This window comes from Talpa europaea (assembly GCF_964194135.1).
Source record: "Talpa europaea genome assembly, chromosome: 4".
Taxonomy (NCBI): Eukaryota; Metazoa; Chordata; class Mammalia; order Eulipotyphla; family Talpidae; genus Talpa; species Talpa europaea.
In genome coordinates this window covers 3,998,168-4,016,286 of record NC_140070.1, presented here as the reverse complement: position 1 = coordinate 4,016,286, position 18,119 = coordinate 3,998,168, and the positions used below count along the sequence as shown (strand labels likewise).

Genomic DNA, 18,119 nt, shown 5'->3' with positions numbered 1-18,119 from the left:
GCGGGAATCGCGGGGTGCTCTCCCCAGGAGCCCCGACACCAGCCGCTGGGCAATATTAGCTCCGTGCCCTTGACAACCCACTCCCTCCGGGGAGGTGACTCACAGGTGCAGGCGCTGCCCCCTGCGGGAGGGTCTCCAGCCCGCCAGCCCTCAGGATGGCTGTTCTAACTGCCACCTGCCCACACTTGTGTTTCAGCACTTGGCTCCCGCTCCCGCACCATGAAAGGCCTGCTCTGCGGCCTCCTGCTGCTCAGCCTCTTCTCCAGCGTGTCCAGCAGCTGCCAGGGGGACTGTCTGACCTGCCGGGAGAAGCTCCGCACAGCCCGCGACAGCTTCAGCCTAGAGGTAGGCCCAGAGCACCCCCGCCCACCTCTGGCTCCCCCTCCTCCTGCAGAGCCCACTGGGGGGACGCTGCTCCCCCAGTGGTCATGTGACTTGTGTGCTGTCAGCGGCGAGGAAGCAGGCGTGAGCTGGAGCAACTTCTGAACCCCAGCCCTGTCAGCTTCCCACTGGGCCACGGTCAAGGAAAGGCCTGCGGGGCCGCCGTGTGGTTCCCGTTATTAAAACAGTGTCCTCGTGCCGGGGAAGTTGGCAAGTTCAGAGCAGTATGAAAAAGGAAACTTACAACCACCTTTAATCCCACCCATCAGAGAAAGAACCTGGCTTTTTCATACTGAGATAGTTTCCCCAGGTCACCAAGCATTAGCAATGTTTTAAGTTATTTTTCTCTGGAAACAGTATCCTCTGCTCAACCAGCCTCGGAGTGACGCGTTCCCTCCACTTCTGACATTACAGATAATTCCACGGCGAGCTCTGGTGCCCTTACGTGGCACGTCTTGAACTCGAGGTCAAGTCTGATGTTAAATTTCTTGTCAGGAAATAGCTCTCACTCCAGTCCCGACAGCCAGGCCTCTGCAGTTAACCCAGCCTACCTCCGGGGCCTTTTCCTAGAGGACAAAGCTGCATCTTTTCAAAGATGCCACGTTATCGCTACTTGGCCTTTTGGCTGAGACCAGGTATAAAAGATGCCACGTTTCAAACTCCTCGGCCTGTAAGGGCAACCCAAAGTAACTCCTGTCCCTCGAGGCCAGCGCCCAACGAGAGGGCCCCAGCATTCCTGCGGGATAACACCCTGCGGACACCCGAGCCGATGGCCCGGCAGGCCCAAGCGCCCCGCCCCAGCTCAGGCACGGCCAGCTGTCTGCTTTCTGAACAGTGCTCACCGGCACGTCATGAGGGGTGTCCCTGCCCACCCCGCCCTCCTGCTCCCCAGCCTTGTGGCTTGCACTCGCAGCTGCTCTGTGCTGAGCAGGCGAGGGCACCCAGGCGAGCAGGCAGGGAGCTGCAGCTAGAGGGAGAGGAGACCTCTCAATCCCTCCACGGGGCACCAGGCACTGGAGAAGCACAGTGCAGGGAACCCCACCCTAGTCTAGAGCAGAGGGGCCTTGAGGGAACTGAAGTCTCTAAGGCCAAAGGCGATGCGGGTGTGAGGAGGGAGGGCTGCCCGCTCGGGGAGGGGCACACGCATGCAAATGCAGAAAGGGGGGTGACTGCGGAGCTGGTTTGGCCAGGAGACCCAGTGCCATGTCTGAGCAGCCCCCAGAGCAGTTTCGTGGTACCTCCTGGCTGACTAGAGGTTGAAGGGTCACCTTGGTCTGGTGCAGACTAGTTTTCAGGTGAAGGAGCTGATGGAGAGGGCTCCTCACAGTCACCGCACAGTTAAAGCTCTCGGGTCGCAGCCTAGACCACACTGAAGGTTCCAGCTTTAAAGGCAGCGCCTTCAAGCGCTCCACAGAGCATCGGGGCTCGCCCTCGCTCCCCGCTGCACTACTCGCAGTCACCAGAAGGGGCGACAACCCAAGGGCCCATCCACGATGGAGGAACAAAATGGGGCGTGTCCACGCAGGGGACTGTCACTCAGCCTCCAAGAGGAAGGCGATTCCGACACCTGCTTCAACATGCATGGTGGACCACATCCTAAGTGCCCTAGGCCAGAGAGAAAAGCATGGCGATGGACAGCAGACCGGGCTGGGGGCCGGCCAGGGCTGGGAGGGCCTGGGAGCGGCTGGGAGCCAGTGTTTTATGGAACAGTTTCAGCTATGAAGGGTGAAGGAGGGGCACAGCTGCCTGGCAATGTGACCGTCACGGACGCCACTGGCTCTTTACAAGTGACTGAAATGGCAAGTCTTCTGTTTTGTGTATTTTACGCAAAAGGAGCATTAGGAACTTAACTGTAAGGACATCCCCGGGCCTGAGCTAATGGGTTTCTTTGTGATGAAGTCATCCTTGGGCTTAGGTGATCTTTTTGTGGCAAGACCTCACAGCTGATGGTGAAGCACTCATGCCCTGCCCTTCCCCTTGTACCGAGAAGACAGAGACCCCCAAGCACAAGTCCCTCCTGTCTCGACACCACACGGCGTCTGCGCGCTCGCCCCACCTGCCCCGGAAGTGTCCCTGCTCCTCAATCTCCTTCCTTTAGCCATTGATTTCCCCACTGGGCTTTCCCCTTCATCTTTCCTTCCCTTTGCTGTCACTCTTCTTGATGGAGCAATGTGTGCTGGCAACAGACCCCGGTCAAAGAGAGGGCTACTCCCTCGGCGCTCTCGGGCCACACCGACCCCAGAGTCTCCGACTGATTTGCAGGCTGCCTCCTCCCCAACCTGCCTGGCTCTCCCCACTCCGAACCTTCTTTTTCTGCCCCCACTTCCTCTCCCCACGCCCAGCCAAGTAATGACCGAGATTCCTGCTTCCTACCTGCGCGCACTGTCTCCCACTGAGTCGCCATCCAGCTCCCCAGGCTTTCCGCTCTGCCCAGGCAGCAGGTAACTCGCAGAGGTGCAGCCCACCCCTCTCTGCTGGGCTCCAGTCACCTGCTGCAGTTCCTGGAGGTTCCGTCTCCCTTTCTGACACTTCCCACTGCTCCAGGAAGTCCCCGACGCCTGGCGCACACGTCTCCTTCCTCCCTCGTCCAGTGAACCTACTCACACTTCAAAACCCAGACCAGGCTCAACCGTGTGAGAAGGGAACCCTCGGGCAACTCTCCACCCCCTGTGCTGGGTCAGCGGTTGGTCTCCGCGGGCTTCCTGCACGCTTCCTGCACGCTTCCTGGCCCGGCTGCTCTTGATTGCCCGGTGGAATGAGAGCTTTGGCCTCCTAGTGGGCTTCCCCATTGCCGGGGCTGCCAAGTTTTTACATTGTCTTTCAACCCAGTAAAGAATTGGGAATGTGTTTGCGTTTCTCCTTAACATCTTAGTCTCTGGGGGTCAGAAACACCGCTGGCTTGACTTCTGTGAAATATCCCCAGAAAGTGACCGGGCACAGCTCACGGTGAGGGGTAAGCCTCACGGTGCCCACTGGCCCCCCAAGAACACGGCTGTCTGGATGTTTTGTGTCTATCTTGCTTTTACCTTTAACTTAGGTTTAAAAGTAAGTTTGATGAAACGCTAGAAAGTAGACAACCATGTCTCATTTCTGAACCTTGCCACCCTTGAGTATGTCTGCTCTGTGAATGATGACTGGGTGGGGGCGTCCTGATATTTCAGCAAAGGTCACCTCCCAAAACCCTCCATCAGATTAGGCAATTTTCTGTGTAGGGCCAGCAGGGAGGCTGGCATGCAAGGAGACAGGCACCAGCTGGGCAGGGCTGGGGGGCAGGCAGGCAACGGAGTCTCCCTGCCCCCCACGAATCTCTACGCTCTTTCTCTGGGTTCTCTCTTGCACGTCCTCTCATCTCGTGGTCTACACCTCTTCTGTAGTCACACTGCTCGTCCTTTCATGGCTGCACTGTTGCAGCTTTTAGCCCGCCTCTAGGTTCAGGTGTGCACACTTATGCATGTGCACGCACACACCCATCCTCCAGGTGTTCACAATCAGGCACTCATGCCTGCACCCACGCTCCCAAGCACCTCCTGCATTAGCACAACAGGGCCACAGATGATGGCCACAGAGGCTCGTGATGTAAAAAGCCTTGTTAATTCATTTACCCTACACTCATCTATTCCCAGGGCCTTCTAGAACCGTGGCTTCATCAAGAATCTGTTTGTAGTGGCAGGAAGGCAGAGAGCAGGATCTCTATGATCCAAGCAGATGGTTAAGGAGGATCCTGGAGCCCTCAGTGGCTTTTCAGACTTTCATTGCACTTTTTACAAGGCAGAGGGGCTAAGGGGCCTGGAGGCTGACAGGCCTCCCAGCCCCTGGCAAATCTTCACTCTTTCTGCTTCTCTGTTGGCTCTGCTCTCTTTCTGTTGCTCTCATTCTTCTTCTCGTTATGCTGGCGTCCCCAGGACGCCACCCCTATAAGCCCTGTCTCAGCCCAGGCGTGCCCACCTATGCAGGCCCACACCCTACTCCAGGTGCCTGCCATCAGGCATGCACGTAGGACCGCAGGGATCCATCATTAATGCTAATGGCGGGAGGGTGGGAAAGCCTGATAATTTTTCACTTGTCCTACAATTTCTCCCTCCAGGTCAATGGCCCGAGTATGACTGGCTCTTAGATTATCGTTTTGATGGCTAAATAGCCCCCGCCTCCAAGCCCACAGCAAGGTTCTGGCCCCCAGCTGGTTGTGAGTGGCCCGGAGGCCACCAACTCAAGTAGGAAAAGCTCCATTCGTTGTTCGAGAGACAGAGAGGATGACCCAGTGAAGGTCTGGGGGAATTTATTTAAAACAGCAAAATCACCTCCTTCTGGTAGTTCCTTCTGTCTTTATTACATGGACACTCGGTAGCAAAGTGCAGCTGTCCTTTGTCTCTGGGCGGTGCTGTTCGTCGGCTGCGCTACCAGCGTTCACCCTCATGTCCCAGCAAAACCCCCTAAAGCAAATCTCCCAACTGTCTCTTGGTTAGAGGTGGTTTGAGACTTGAATGGCAGAAACAACAATATCAAAGAGCTGCTGCTTTTCCTTGCAATGGGCTCATGTCTTCCCAAATCGTTTATCCCCAACATCCAAATGGCTCTTTGCTCAGTTCCACTTAAGTCCAGCTTTACAGATGGATGCAGTGCCAATCTGAGACCTCCCAGATGCTCATCCACATTCCGGCCAGGCCTGCAGTGTGGGCTGTGAAAATGCGTCTAGCTTGCTTAACAGGCCATTAACCCATCTCTGGAAAGAGGCTGGTGGGTCCCTCAGACCCGAGAGTTGGGTATTTAGCTCATATGCCCATCTGGTGCCACAAATGCTGTTGTGAATTTGGAGTACTCCTATTTGCCTAAAACATCTCCTAAATTGAGAGTTGAGATGATTATTTTAGTGCCTGATTCATCTAACAGGATGTTGAGTCTCAATATGCATCTGGTCTGATCACAGAATTTCATTTTCTCTGATTGACATACAACCCAATCACCATCTGGGCTTAGAAGCCCAGGGGCTCGCGGAAGATCTGATAGCCTCTAGGCTAACAGTGTCCACCTGTTCCTGTAAATGGAAGGCTCAAAACCACTCAGCAGGCACTTGGGGCTCCTGTTCAGTGAGCACTGGACCAAATGTGCCGCAAAGGCCATTACAGCTCCCAAAATCGACACCTTGGGTTTTCTGGAGCTGCCAGTGCTCCCCCCTGGACACGGTGGGTAGGAGTTCTCAGACTCCCCACCAAGGACCATTGTATGGGGTTTGCCCTGTGCATTGTAGGCACCCTTGGCCTCTACTCTCTAGATAATTGTAGCAACCCTGCCCAGCCTAACAGGTGACAACCAAAAATGTCTGCAGACATGGCCAGAGGTCCCCTGAGGGACAGAACGCCCCCAGTTGGGCCCACTGCTATAGAGAAATAACCCAGCAGGGTTACGATCTGAAAGAACACATGGCCGATGGCCCTAACTGGCTGTCTCCAAGGGGCAAACCCAAACAGACCCAGGGGCTCTCCCGGAGGAGCCTGGCCAGTGAGTTCCGTGACAGCGTCTCCCTCCACAGAGCGAGCTCCACAGTGGGCTTGTCAGCGTGTGGTCCAGCCTCAGAGGCCCTGAGCGCTGGCCAAACGCGCAAGTTCCTGGGCTCCATCCTGGTAGACGGAGGCCCGCTCTCCAGGGTGCAGGTGAAGGATATGCTTTCTACGCAAGTCCAGGAGCACCCTGAAAGAACATCCCAGTGCAGCCCATGGCTGCACATTCTGCCTCCTCATCTAGGCAAGTTGTCCATCATGTCTTCACGCCTAGCGACGTGAAGTGTCCCGAAGGGGCAGCTGCTCTGCATGTCTGACTTGCCCCTGACGATCGGTCTCTCTGCATCTCTGAAAATCTAACCAGAAAAGACACTAGAAAGACTGGAGCTTGCATTCCAGTAGGTGCCAGTAGCCCCATATTGGCAGAGGCTGCTCCTGGGACCCTGACAGTGAAGGAGGGGGCACCCCTGGAGACAGCCTGCTCTGGCCCAGGAAGGAGCCGCGCCCCTGCGGACCTTGCCTCTTGGCCTCATGGGGTCCTGCTCGCCCTCATTTCCACGCGTTCCCATTGCAAACTTGCCGGGTGGCTGCTAGATGTCCTGGCTGAGACCGAAAGTGGGTTCCTGTAAGGTCCTGTGTTCCCCTACATTGTGCTCTTGGGCAGCTGCTGAGCCCCCCGTGACCGGCACAGACCGGACCCCACCGTGGGCTCTGAGCCCGTTCACAAAGGCCTGAGCTCTGAAAAACAGGTTTTAATCTCTGGCTCTGTTCCTCAGGGACTGAAGTGGGTCTTGAAATCCTGCTTTTACAGTCTACAGACTATGTGGGCTCCCCCGGGTGCGGGGTCCCAGGGCCAGGTGTTGCTTGCGGAAGGTCCCCCCGGAGCTGGCATGAGGTGCACGTGTGGCCAATGCACAGGAAGCGCTGGGCCTGGGTGACGCGATGCAGGGACACCCACTCCCTGGGGTGCTTCGTCTCTGTCCGCACTGGCAGCTCCGCCTGGCGAGCCGGCTGGTAGAGGCCCGGGGGGCAGGCAGACTCCCTGCGGGACGGCCCGCGGCAAGCAGAGGACCCGCCGTGTCCCCAGGGCCGGGCTTCCAGAGAGCCGTGGGCCGCCCGCAGGACGCGCGAGGTTGGCGCGCGGGCATTTCCACCCTGGAAGGGGCTCCTTTGCTTCCACGAGAGTCCCACGAGCCCGTGACCCAAGAGGCTGGGTCTAGAGGGACAGACAAGCCCCAGCGAGCAAGGCGCCGCCACATGCCCGGGGTGTGAGGACGGCAGCTCTGGTTCCACCAGCTGCAACGCTCCTCCCGGAGCCTCGCGCTCTGGTCGGGTTTCTTCCTCCCTCCCTGTCTCAGCTGAGCACAGAGCGGCTCCTCGACTAACCCCGCTCAAGGCAACGTGCCTCCTCTGAAACGCGCCCCCTTGTAGGAAGGAGATGAGCTGGGGGCACGGCCATGAGTGAGGCCAGCCCGCCGCGCTCTGCCCTGTGAGGCATCCGAGTAAACTCAGCGAGCCCCTCAGGAGCAGCACACAGTCAGGTGGAGGCCAGAGGGAGCGGTCCTGGCCGGGGGCGGGGGGGGAGGGGGGACGGGGATGTGAGCCAGGAGGCCAAGGGGGGCGGGCAGAGGGACAGCTTCCTGGAGGGAGAGCGGGAAGAGGCAGGACGTGCGGTGTGGGAGCTCGGGTGAGCCTGAGCCCCGGGGCGCACCCTGCCTGCCCCACGGAGGTGGGCGTGGGGAGAATCAGACAGAAGACTGAAGGACGGGCAGGGCTGTGGATGGTGCAGAGACCCCAACATCCTGCCCAGTCTGGAGTATTTTATGGACAAAGAAGACCGGGCAGTTGGGGCAGGTGACAGCGTGATCAGAGTCTCTCCAGGAAAACTGTTCCGAGAGGCCTGTCAGGTGGATCACGGCAGCAAAGATCAGAGACGGCGCCATCAGCTGGAAGCCCCTGGACCCGAGGCCATGCTTGGCAGAGGGGGTGGCAAGAAGGGAGCAGGCGTGTGCACTGCAGGGGCCGGGGCCGTGAGCAGGGAGACGGGCAGGACCTGGGGTTCTAAGGGGGGGATGAGGCGCCAGAGAGAGATGAGGAAAGGGCGCGTGTGGGTGAGGAAAGCCTGTTAGGTGGGACTTCAGTTCACCTCCTGGCACCCGAGACCTAATCTAACATCCGCTAAGGGGAGTGGGGCCCTGGGTTCCCCGTACCAGAGCCAGGAGGTGGATGCCAGGCTGGTCTGGTGGCTCTGCCACGCCCCCGCTGCCCCTCCCCTGCCTGCTCGGCCTGCGCACAGCTTCCAGCTCAGGTGCCCGCGGGTGCCCGTCCTCCACGCCCCCTCGCACTGCCAAGGGGGCCCGCCGGCCGGCAGCCAACATGTCCACATCCCGAGAAGGAAGCTGGAGGAAGAGGGGAGAGGCTGCTCCTCCCAGCCAGCCCAGCCGGAGCGGTGGGACCGCAGCAGCTGAGCAGTCGGGGCTCAGGGCTGGGCGGACAGCCCGAGAGGCGTGTGGTCTAAGCTACCTGCACCTCTCGCTCCCTGGTTAGGGGTCTGCTGGGGAACTTCCACGGCACCCGTGCCCCTCTGCACACCTGGGGCCAAGGGCTGGCTCCCCAGCCGGGGGCTAGGAGGCACACCCCAGTCTTCTGACATCGCACGTGCCGGGGCCCGGCTTTGAGCTGGCACTCTGCAGGCCGGGCGCCCGCTCCCTGGTCTGACCGAGGGCTCCGTGGTTTTCTGCGGACCATGACGACAAGGTCAGGCTCGACTGGGATGTTCACTTGGCTAAGCCAGAGGCACGGAGAGGGGCGTTCAGGTGAAGCCAAAACAGCAAAGAGGAAGAAGAGGCAGAGGCAGAGGCTTCCAGGAGACCCAACCAGAGGCAGGAACTCAGGCAGGTGGGCGCGCCGCCCCCCCTCCCCCGGTGCCTGGCGGAGCAGAGCAGACGCTGCTGGCCGGAGAGCTGTGCTTCCTTTGACTGCCGCCCTGCCCCACTGGGAAGGGATTGTCCAGCCCGCCTACCTTGACCCCCATTTTCTATAATTGAGGCACAGTAGGTGACAGTGTATGAGGAGTGAAAAATTAACACCAGTGACCTTAAAGTAACCATGAGGATTTGTATCCTTTGACACGCCCGATTGCTTAAAGCCAGAAAAGATCAAAATAAAGTTCTCCTGAGGGGCGGCCCTCACAAGCTATGTTTGCCTCCAACCCCCAGGCAGGCTCAGGCAGGGTGCCCCTGGGGTGCACACGTTCTGTGTTAACTAGCATGTCCCCTCTGGGGGGCTGTTAACCACCGCCCTGAGCCTGTGCTCATTTGTGAAATGCCAGAGCTGGGCCAGAGTGTGTTTCTTTCCGTTTTGGAAATTCTGTGAAGCTACAGGCCCCCCTGCAGCGCAGCACCCGAGACACTGTGCCAGCACCTGCGCTGGAGCCACAGGACCGGTCGACAGAGGCTTGTCTCGCCCCCACCCCACCCTTGTCCCCCCCCACCTTTCTCTGCAGGTGTGCGTCCTCGGGTGTGAAGGGAAGCTCTTCGCCAGCCCCCTCTGGACTCCATGTGTCAAGGCCATGGCCAGGGGCACCTGGCAGCTCGGCCCTGTTGACCCAAAGCAGGCGGTCGCTGTCCCGGACCCGCCCAGGGCCTCGGCGACTGAGACGCAGCACCTGAAGCGCCTGCCCCGCGTCCGGAGCCTCGCGCCAGCCCCCAACACAGCCCAGCCCGGAGGGGAGGAGGCCGCCGAGGCGGAGCAGAAGCAGCTGCAGAAGCGGTTCGGGGGCTTCACGGGGGCTCGGAAGTCGGCCCGGAAGCTGGCCAACCAGAAGCGGTTCAGCGAGTTTATGCGGCAGTACCTGGTCCTGAGCCTGCAGTCCAGCCAGCGCCGGCGCACCCTGCAGCAGAACCGCAGGGCCCAGTGAGGGGGCCCTGCCCGCGGCACCGGCAGCGCAACTCACGAGTGAGGTGGGCATGGAGGCGCGGGCCGAGAAGAAACCCGACCCCCAGCTGTCAGAGCACCTTAGCCCCCAATACACACACACCCCCCACTCAAGGTGTTTAGCTCCTGGGGAGCCTGGGAGGTAAAGTCACCTCCCTGCCTCCTGCCGCCCCTTCTCCAGGGAACAAAGATTTGCCCAGGATTGCTGGGGGTAGGGGGCTGATGGCTGCCTTTTAGAGTTTGGTTACCATGGGGATAATAGTAGTATGTTAAGATAACTAATTCCTCGTTGGCTCTCGGGGAGCTTAGTTACTATGGGGACAGTTAAGTGGACCAAGTCGCTACTCGGTTGCCATAGCAACCGCTCAGTTCACCTTTCCTGAGTCTTAATCTGCAGGAAGCGATAGCTGAGCCTCCCCTGAGCCCTTCGCTGTGACTCAGACGGTGGCCACGGCCACGGCTGTGCTGTGCCACCTCCAGAGTGTGCTCAGCCCCTCCCCGGGCCCTACACCAGGGGACCGGACTTCATGGAAGCCACTCAGCTTGCACACGCGCCCCTCGTGTTAGGACCAGGAGTCTTCATTTCTGCTTCTCTTGCCTCCTCTCCTCATGTGTCCTTCCCACCACCTGGGCAGAGACGGGCTGATGCCTTGGGGTCCATGGCACTGCGACCCAGCGGGGCCTGGAGAAGTGGACCCCACAGACCAGCAGCTTTTAGGACAGTGGCTCCCCTCACTGCGTCTTCTTCCCAGTGGCATCTGTGCCCTCTTTCTTTTTGCATTTAGTTTTGCCTGCACCTTCCCCCTCTCTGCCTTCTTCTGGTCTTTTCTTCCCCACCTGCCCACTTGCCCATGGGCCCATAATTCACCCCAGACAATTAACATCGAGGACCCTCTTTTATCGCCCATCATTGCTGAGTCAAACTCAGCTTCCCCAGCCCATCTGCCTACACGTCACATCTCACAATACCCGACATTAGGAACAAGCACATCTAAGGAAATCCCAACCACCAAGCAGCCATGCCTCGATTCATTATAGAACATGGCTGTCTGTGGCGTGTGGAACCTCTCCTGAAATAAGTGGAGAAACTTGCACCAGCCGATCTAATCAGCTGGCACCATCATCTCACAGCCTCACCCAACTTTCCCTGACTGAGACAGAAAGCAGTATGTGCTGTGTGGCTTGCTGTACGTGAACAGTAACCAGATCATTCATGATTTTCCTTCTGAGTCTATGGAGACACGTGTTCATCGGCAGCAGCCACGCTGCAGCTTGCCGGGAGCCACGTGGCTCTTTGCAGGAAGGCTGGCTTCTCTGCAACAGGCCTGTCACCGTACAGGACATGTGTTAAGTTGTGAGATGCCTGCATGGCTATTTTAGCAGAATGACTCATCTCCAAAGACCCTGAGGTCACCTGCATGGCTTTGAAGCCATCCGCTGGGACCCTTAGCCAGCGGTCTGTTTCTCCCTCAGCCCGAGCAGCCCAGCACTGCGGATAACCCTTTCAGGAGCATGGATCAAATTCTTTCCAATTTTAAAGACAGTCTTTAAAGTGGCTCTACGGGGCATGAAGCTCAGGTGCCATTCCGAACTGCCACTGTTTTCTTTACCGAAGGACAGCCTCAAATCAGTCACATTTGCAGCAATTTATTAAAACAAAAAGCTTATTTGAGCCCCTATTCAGGCAATTGGTTTTTCTAATTTTCTCCCCAGCTTCCCACTGGGAGGCACCACAACAAAGCTGGTAAGTAGCTTCTGTTTGAGATGCAGCATTCTCCAGGGACGCTCTGGAAACAGAAGCCAGCTCTCTTGGGGGTTACATTCACCCCGGTCTCCTGTGGCCGCCATCTTGTTTCTGTGTTTCCACACTTTCAATGTGACTGACTTCGATATGGAAACATCTTCACGGGTCTGCAGCAGGAGGCTTGCATCTCACCTCTGCTCATCTATACACACCCCAACCAGCCCTGCTCTCGCTGGAGATTCCTCCCTTTGGGGGAGCTCCTGTAGCCAGAGCTGCTCTGGACTTATGAGCTGCTCCCACTCTAGGAGGCTGGAGGTCATGGGCCACCCAATGCCAAAATGAGGTGAAGAACCCTATTCGGGAAGTATAATGACATCCTAGGATGAGGAGGGCACTTGGGGTGCAGAACAGTGGAAAGGGGACCTCCGATCTCTGTAGCTACTTCCCCTTCCCTGACCCCATACGGTCATGCCTCACTTAATGGCAGGGAAACTTGGAGACACGTGACATTCATTAGAAGCCGTTCTTGTCCAAAGGTCATCAAGTGAAATCGCGCCACACTAGACAGCGCCGCCCCAGGCGCCTGAACCGTCAGGTCCAGCCTGTGGGGGCCGCATCCCAGGTGTGGTCTGTCTTTGACTGAAATGTCATGAAGCAACTCTTGACCATGTTGTGCTGTTTTTGCTGCTCCAGGCCTCAACCCTCTAGACAATGCAAAGCGAGAGGGGCCACTCGCTCATGGCAGGGAGCGGGGGTAGGGGGTGTACTGAAGCCAGACACTTGCTCTGCGAGAGAACTAGAACTAGACACACTTAGCCTGCAGACGTGAGCGACAACACAGAGATTCCCAGCACCTGCTTCTGGGCGGGCCCTCCCCTGCACCGGCAGACCTGCCCTCAACCTGCCCTCGACCCCACAGTCTGCCAACAGACCTGGGATTGGGGGCAAGGATGCCAGGGCAGGGAGGGAGGCCTTCTCGCTGCATTGGGGGCCATTTCCCGGGGGACAGCTTCTCGCTGCCTCCTTCCCACCGCTGAGACACTAGTGCGACCTGGACAGGAGGGTCAGAACTATCGGGGTTGCCTTTTAATCATTTCTGTCTCCCCAGGTGTCCAGGTGATCCCCAAAACAGCATGTCTCCAGTCCCAGACCTGCCGGCCAGGAGCCCGGCCTTCTTCCCCGAGGCGGGAGGCGGAATCGGTCTCCAGGTCTCCACCCCTGGGGCGCAGCCCCTGCCCTTCTGGTTGTGACCCCCGTGCCCCCGGCATGTTTCACGACACCCCTGTTGCTACATCAGAGTGTATTTTTGTAATTCCTCCCGCTAACACGCACCGCCGGCTCTCTCGCCCACCTCTGCCCTCTCGGAGGGCGGTGGAACGACAAGACTCGCGGGGGCTGGGCTCGTCTCACTGCTATTACTCGTTTGTAAAGAGCTGTTCTTTTTGACGGATTGTTTTAAAGATATTTCTCCATTAAACTTCTACTGAGCAAGAGGTTAATAAGGGGTTGACTGTTTTTAAGTGACAGAGCAGCAGACTCCAAACAGAGCATCGGCGTGTGTGCATGTGTGTGTGCGTGTATATGCGTGCGCGTGTGTATATATGTGCATGCGGGCATGTGTGCATGTGTGCTCGCATGCGTCTTCTCTCAGCAGGGCTGTGAAGCACACAGTTCTGCTTTATATAAAGCATGATGGGGAAGCCACGTGAGCATAAACCCCGACTGTGCTGTGTCCCCAGATCCAGTGGGGGGCTGACGCCTACACTGCATGAGTGGAAGCAGGCGAGGGGGCAGGGTTCCCTGAAACTCCATGCACAACCTCCCCAAGGGCAGGACACCGGACCCCCATTTCTGATTCAGCAGAAATGTGCACTTTTTACAGATTCCAGGTGCTCCAGACCTGCTCTTTTGGGGCCTGCACCGAAGGCCGGGGTGGAGCCGGGGCGAACCTGCTAGCACTTTGATCTCTAACAGGAACCAGGTTCCAGAGCGTCAGCTGTAGGCCTGGCCAGGGAACGTGGGGGCGTCCCCGTGGCCAAGCCAGAAGCATGGGCTCCAGGGATGGGCGAGGGAGGGTGAGGCGCTAGGCTGGGCTCCCCTATAGTCAGCTCTCCGTAAGGAACCCTGCGCCCACCCTGCAGGGCAGAAAGGCCCCGGAAGTGCAACACCCCAAATTCTCTGTCCTCCAGCCCCTCAAATTCCAGCCTGGTTTCCTGTTGGTCAAACCCAATGTAGGGTCAGTAAATGATATCAGGCTTTTCTGCCCTCCCGCCATCAGGATAGATGACGGATCCCTGCGGTCCTGAATGCATGCCTGATGGCGGCACCTGGAGTAGGGGGCGGGCATCTGTAGATGGGATTCACCTGGGCTGAGATGGGGCTTATAAGGGCGGCGTCACGGGGATGCCAGCAGAAGCCAAACCACGAGAGAAGCAGAGAGAACGCGAGAGAAGGCCGGAGAACCCGGAGAGAGTGAAGGCTTGCTGGGGGCTAGGAGGCCTGCCAGCTCCCGGCCCCCCAGCACCCCTGCCTGCTGTGTGCCTGGTAAATCTCAATAAAAGCCTGCCAAAGCCACTGAGGGCTCCAGGACGCCTCCTTTACCCGGCTCGGTCTGCTGAGATCCTAGGAAACCTGTCCGGGGCCATCCTGCCTTACACCCAACCAGAAGCTGCAGAGTCAGGGAGGCCGCTGAGACAGCCGGACAGATGAGCCCGGGAGGGCCTGGGCGTGACCTGATGGGGGGCTGGGCACGGGGGCTGGGGCCTCCCTGGATTCTATCAGAGGCATCTTAGGGGGTGGGGGCGGGGCTGGGCAAGGAAAGGGGAAAAGGCTTCTCTGCTGGAGGAAAAGGCCGAAGGGCGACCTCCCCGCTCCCCCACCAGCTTCATGGGGCTGACGGCTTTGTACCTGGTCATGTCCAGGGTCGCCTCAGCGGACACGATCCATGTCCAGCACCGTTGGGGGTCTCGGGGCCACTCCCACGATCCAGAAGCTTCTCACTGCTTCTGCTTCCCACCCTCTTGGGCTGGCGCCCCTGCACCTGGCGCTGGCCACCTCTCCAGCTCAGGCGGCGCCGATTCAATGCCCTCTCTCACCCTCCCCCACCCCCAGACACACACCCCTTGTTTTAAGTCCACGTGCCATGACTTCCCAAACCTGACCTGGAATCCACAGCCGCTGCGCTCAGCTTCCTCTGGTTCAGCACCAACACACTCAGTCCAGGGGCTGCCAGAGGGCCCGGGTCATGGCCCAGCCCCCACCACCCTACCACCCAGGCCTACTTTGAATGGGCCTCTTGGAAGAGACCGACCCAGCGAGGCCATCATGGTGTATGACTGTTGGGTGAGTTAATCGGGCTTTTTACGCCACGAGCCTCCGTGGCCATCACCTGCGGCCTTGGTTATGCTAATGCAGGAGGCGCTTGGGAGTGTGGGCACGGGGCACGCGTGCATTGTGGACACCTGGAGCATGGGTGTGTGTGCATGTGCAAGTATGAGCCCCTGAGCCTAGAGGCGGGGATACAAGGGTGGTGTCATTCAGAGCACGGCTGTGAGGGGACCAGTGTGACTACAGGAGGGGCCGGACCACCAGAGGACGTGGGAGAGGCCAGAGAGCGCCCAGAGCAAGAGCATGGAGATTCGTGGGGGGCTGGGAGGCTCGACTGCCTGCCCGCCTTTCAGCACCCCCTCCCCCTTTGCCGCCAGACCCCCTGCCTGGCTCCCTGGGAGAGCTCTACACCCTGAGTCCACTGAGCGCTCGGGGCTCTCCTTTATCCATCTGCCCCAAACGAGAGTGACACCCCGCCACCCCTTACCTTCTGGCACAAGAGTGACTGATTTCTCCCAAGTCGCTTGCTCACTTCTCAAGCCGCTCAGCAACAAGGCCCAGAACGCACATCATGGTCACTGCCTGGATGACAGTCCTACTGTCACTTCCCAGTTGAGGGATGACCTTGGGCGAGTTACCTAACCCCTGTGCCTCACTCTTCTTGGCTGCAAAATGGGGGCAGCAGTAACTCCCTCAGGGGTCACTGAGGCCATCGCTGAGCCCCAGGTCCCAGCACCGACTGTTACAAGTGAACTGGGGCTTGGCCTCGGAATGATGTGCCCCGGGGACACCACAGACAAGGACACGGCTGTCCTTTGGGGGGAGGGGCGGAGGGACGGGCACACATTAATCAGACAACGCACCCCGTTTTATTCCTTATAAAATATATTTCATATTGTTGCTGTAAAAACATTACATTTCACATTTTTTAAAAAAATTTTTAACAGTAAAAATAATACTTGGAAGACAGCTGGGGAGAAGGCGCCAAGAAGACAAATTCACAGATGGGATCTCGCTCCCTCTTTTTTGTTGCTGTTGTTGTTGTTGGCCCCTGATCAAGTCAGAACCTGGGCAGGCCAGAAACTAACACGTCAGATGTCAAACCAATCAGGCTTCCCCACTCCAAAGCATCATGTCCTCCAAGGAGTCAAGCCAGAGGCTCACCTTGTCCAGAACACTCTCTAAAATTACCAAATCGCTTTCACAGCCGGCCTGAAAGTCAGAATGAAGCCCAGGCTGTTTTCTTCCCTAGTCGGTCCGTGTGCCGGCACCCGGGACGGGCCTGACCAGCGCACTCGCGACGTGGGGGCAGCGTCCGTGTCATTAAGGGCCTTCAATGTGGCCGCCACAGACGCCAAAGGGTGATTCCAAGAGATTTCAGAGGAAGGGGGACTTCTGGAGTAAACGGCTGCCCCAGGTAACTGCTTTGAAAGCCGGACCTGTTAGCCGTCCAGAGCACACCGTGGCCTCAGCCATCAGGGTCTCCTCCCTGGGGGGTTGGGGAGCCGGGAAAGACAGGAGAGACCGGGTGGGATGGCCTGGTCAGTCCCCGAGCGGCAACAAAGGGGGCAGCCCCAAGGCTTGTCAAGGACCAACACGGGCCACCGAGGGCGCCGGGGGAGGGTCAAGGGCCAGAGGGGCGCCCACCCCCAAGGGGTCAGGGGCGGAGGCAGGCAGGGGAGGCAGCCCCAAAACAAAAGCTTAAAAAAAATCATCCAGCCTCCTCTGTGGTTAAGCTGCCTGGTCAATCCTTCCTCCTGGCTCCTTTTCTGCCCCGGGCACCGGTGACGGAGACACCCACCCCACTGGGAGAGAAATCTTCGGAGTCAGTACTTTACATGCCGGCGTCCCGGATGAGGGGGAACGCGAACGGCAGGCGCTGGCTGAAGCAGGGAAGAGGCTCCCGGGCGGGTCCCGGGTCTGGAGGCTGCCCACACCTCCCACCGCTCAGACTCGTCTTTCTCAGGAGGCGGGAGGGACAGAGGAACCGGGCCACCCCCAGCTGGCCCAGTGTTGAGACGGCCCCGGGACAGAATCCATATGTGCTTGTTTAACTAAGTCACTAAAACACGCCCCGTCGCCACCGAAGACCCTGCGCCTGCCCCGTCACCGTCCCACGTCACGCCTCTACCTCCAGGTGGCGTCCAACAAGTCTTAGCATGAAAGGCATCTGCTCGTTTCCCACGGGAAGCAAGTCAGCAGCCAAGGATTTCCACCTGGGGCCCAGAGGCTGGCCTCCATCAGAACCAGGGATGTGGGGGGTGCTGCTGCCCCACCGTAGGAGAGGGGGCTCGGTGGGATTCAGACGTGGCTCCAGGAAGTGTTCAAACAGGTACCGAGGAATCCCCAGACCAGTCACCCTTGGGAGAAAGATGAGGTTCCCTGCAGGGCCCAGCCGGTCGCTGGCTGGCAGGCATGAAAGTCCCCACCCACGTCTCCCACCCTCTCAAGAACAGCGTGGCCCTCTGCCTCCCCAGCCATCGACCCAGCGCCCCCCACTCTTGAGGGCTCAGAAATGCACAGGTCTGCAGCGCCAGGATGCAAGCCCTCCCCACCGCCTCCCGGGATCCCACTGCCCCCAGGCGGCGCTCTGCCGCATCTGTCCAGCCTTCAGGCAAGAAACTGGGTCACCACCTCAAGCGGACCCTCCTCAACACCGACACTTGACCGACAAAGCAGGAATCCACGCCCCTCTGCACGAGCTGCAGAGTCCAGTCCGGCTGGGAGGAAGACTGGGCAGTCCCCAAAGGGGAAGGTGACCCACCAGCTCCCTCACCATTGAGGGGACAGCTGCCGCTGACCTTTCCATGGGTTTGCTTCTCCCTCCCCACACCAGCCCCGCAGCAGCCTTGGGAGGGAAATGGGGGAGTTCCTGGTAAAATCCAAAAGGACCACCCAGGGTCACCAGGGCACCCAAATAAAAGGGGGTTTTAATCAGAGAGAAGCTTCTGAATACTCTGAGAACCAAGTGCCAGGGGAGGACACGTGGCGAGGGGCGTTACTGGGGCCGGGCCAAGCTCGCAGGTGCTGGAGGCCCTCCGGGCTCATCTCCTGGGGAAGAGGCGAGAAGGCTCAAGTAGTGTTTTAACCAATGAATTCCTACTGCCCACTGGCTGGACTTACCAGCCTCTTCATCTGGGCTTTGCAAAGAGCCTTGTAATGTTTTTGGGGTGCACCCGATGTCTCAGAGAACCGGGTTCAAGCCGTTGTCACCAAGAAGGGGCCTTCCGTCTGCT

At 58.8% G+C, this 18,119-nt stretch overlaps 1 protein-coding gene across 1 annotated transcript; it reads left to right on the top strand.

Annotated features, from left to right (window-relative positions):
- Positions 1-219: 219 nt before the first annotated feature.
- PNOC (prepronociceptin) lies at positions 220-17,550 on the top strand (the record flags this gene model as incomplete). The annotated part of the gene is made up of 5 exons (XM_084232130.1): positions 220-345; positions 9,382-9,781; positions 12,665-12,764; positions 14,832-14,898; positions 17,491-17,550. 5 exons carry the CDS (start codon positions 220-222, stop codon positions 17,548-17,550), a joined length of 753 nt encoding a protein of 250 aa, XP_084088256.1.
- Positions 17,551-18,119: the final 569 nt, after the last annotated feature.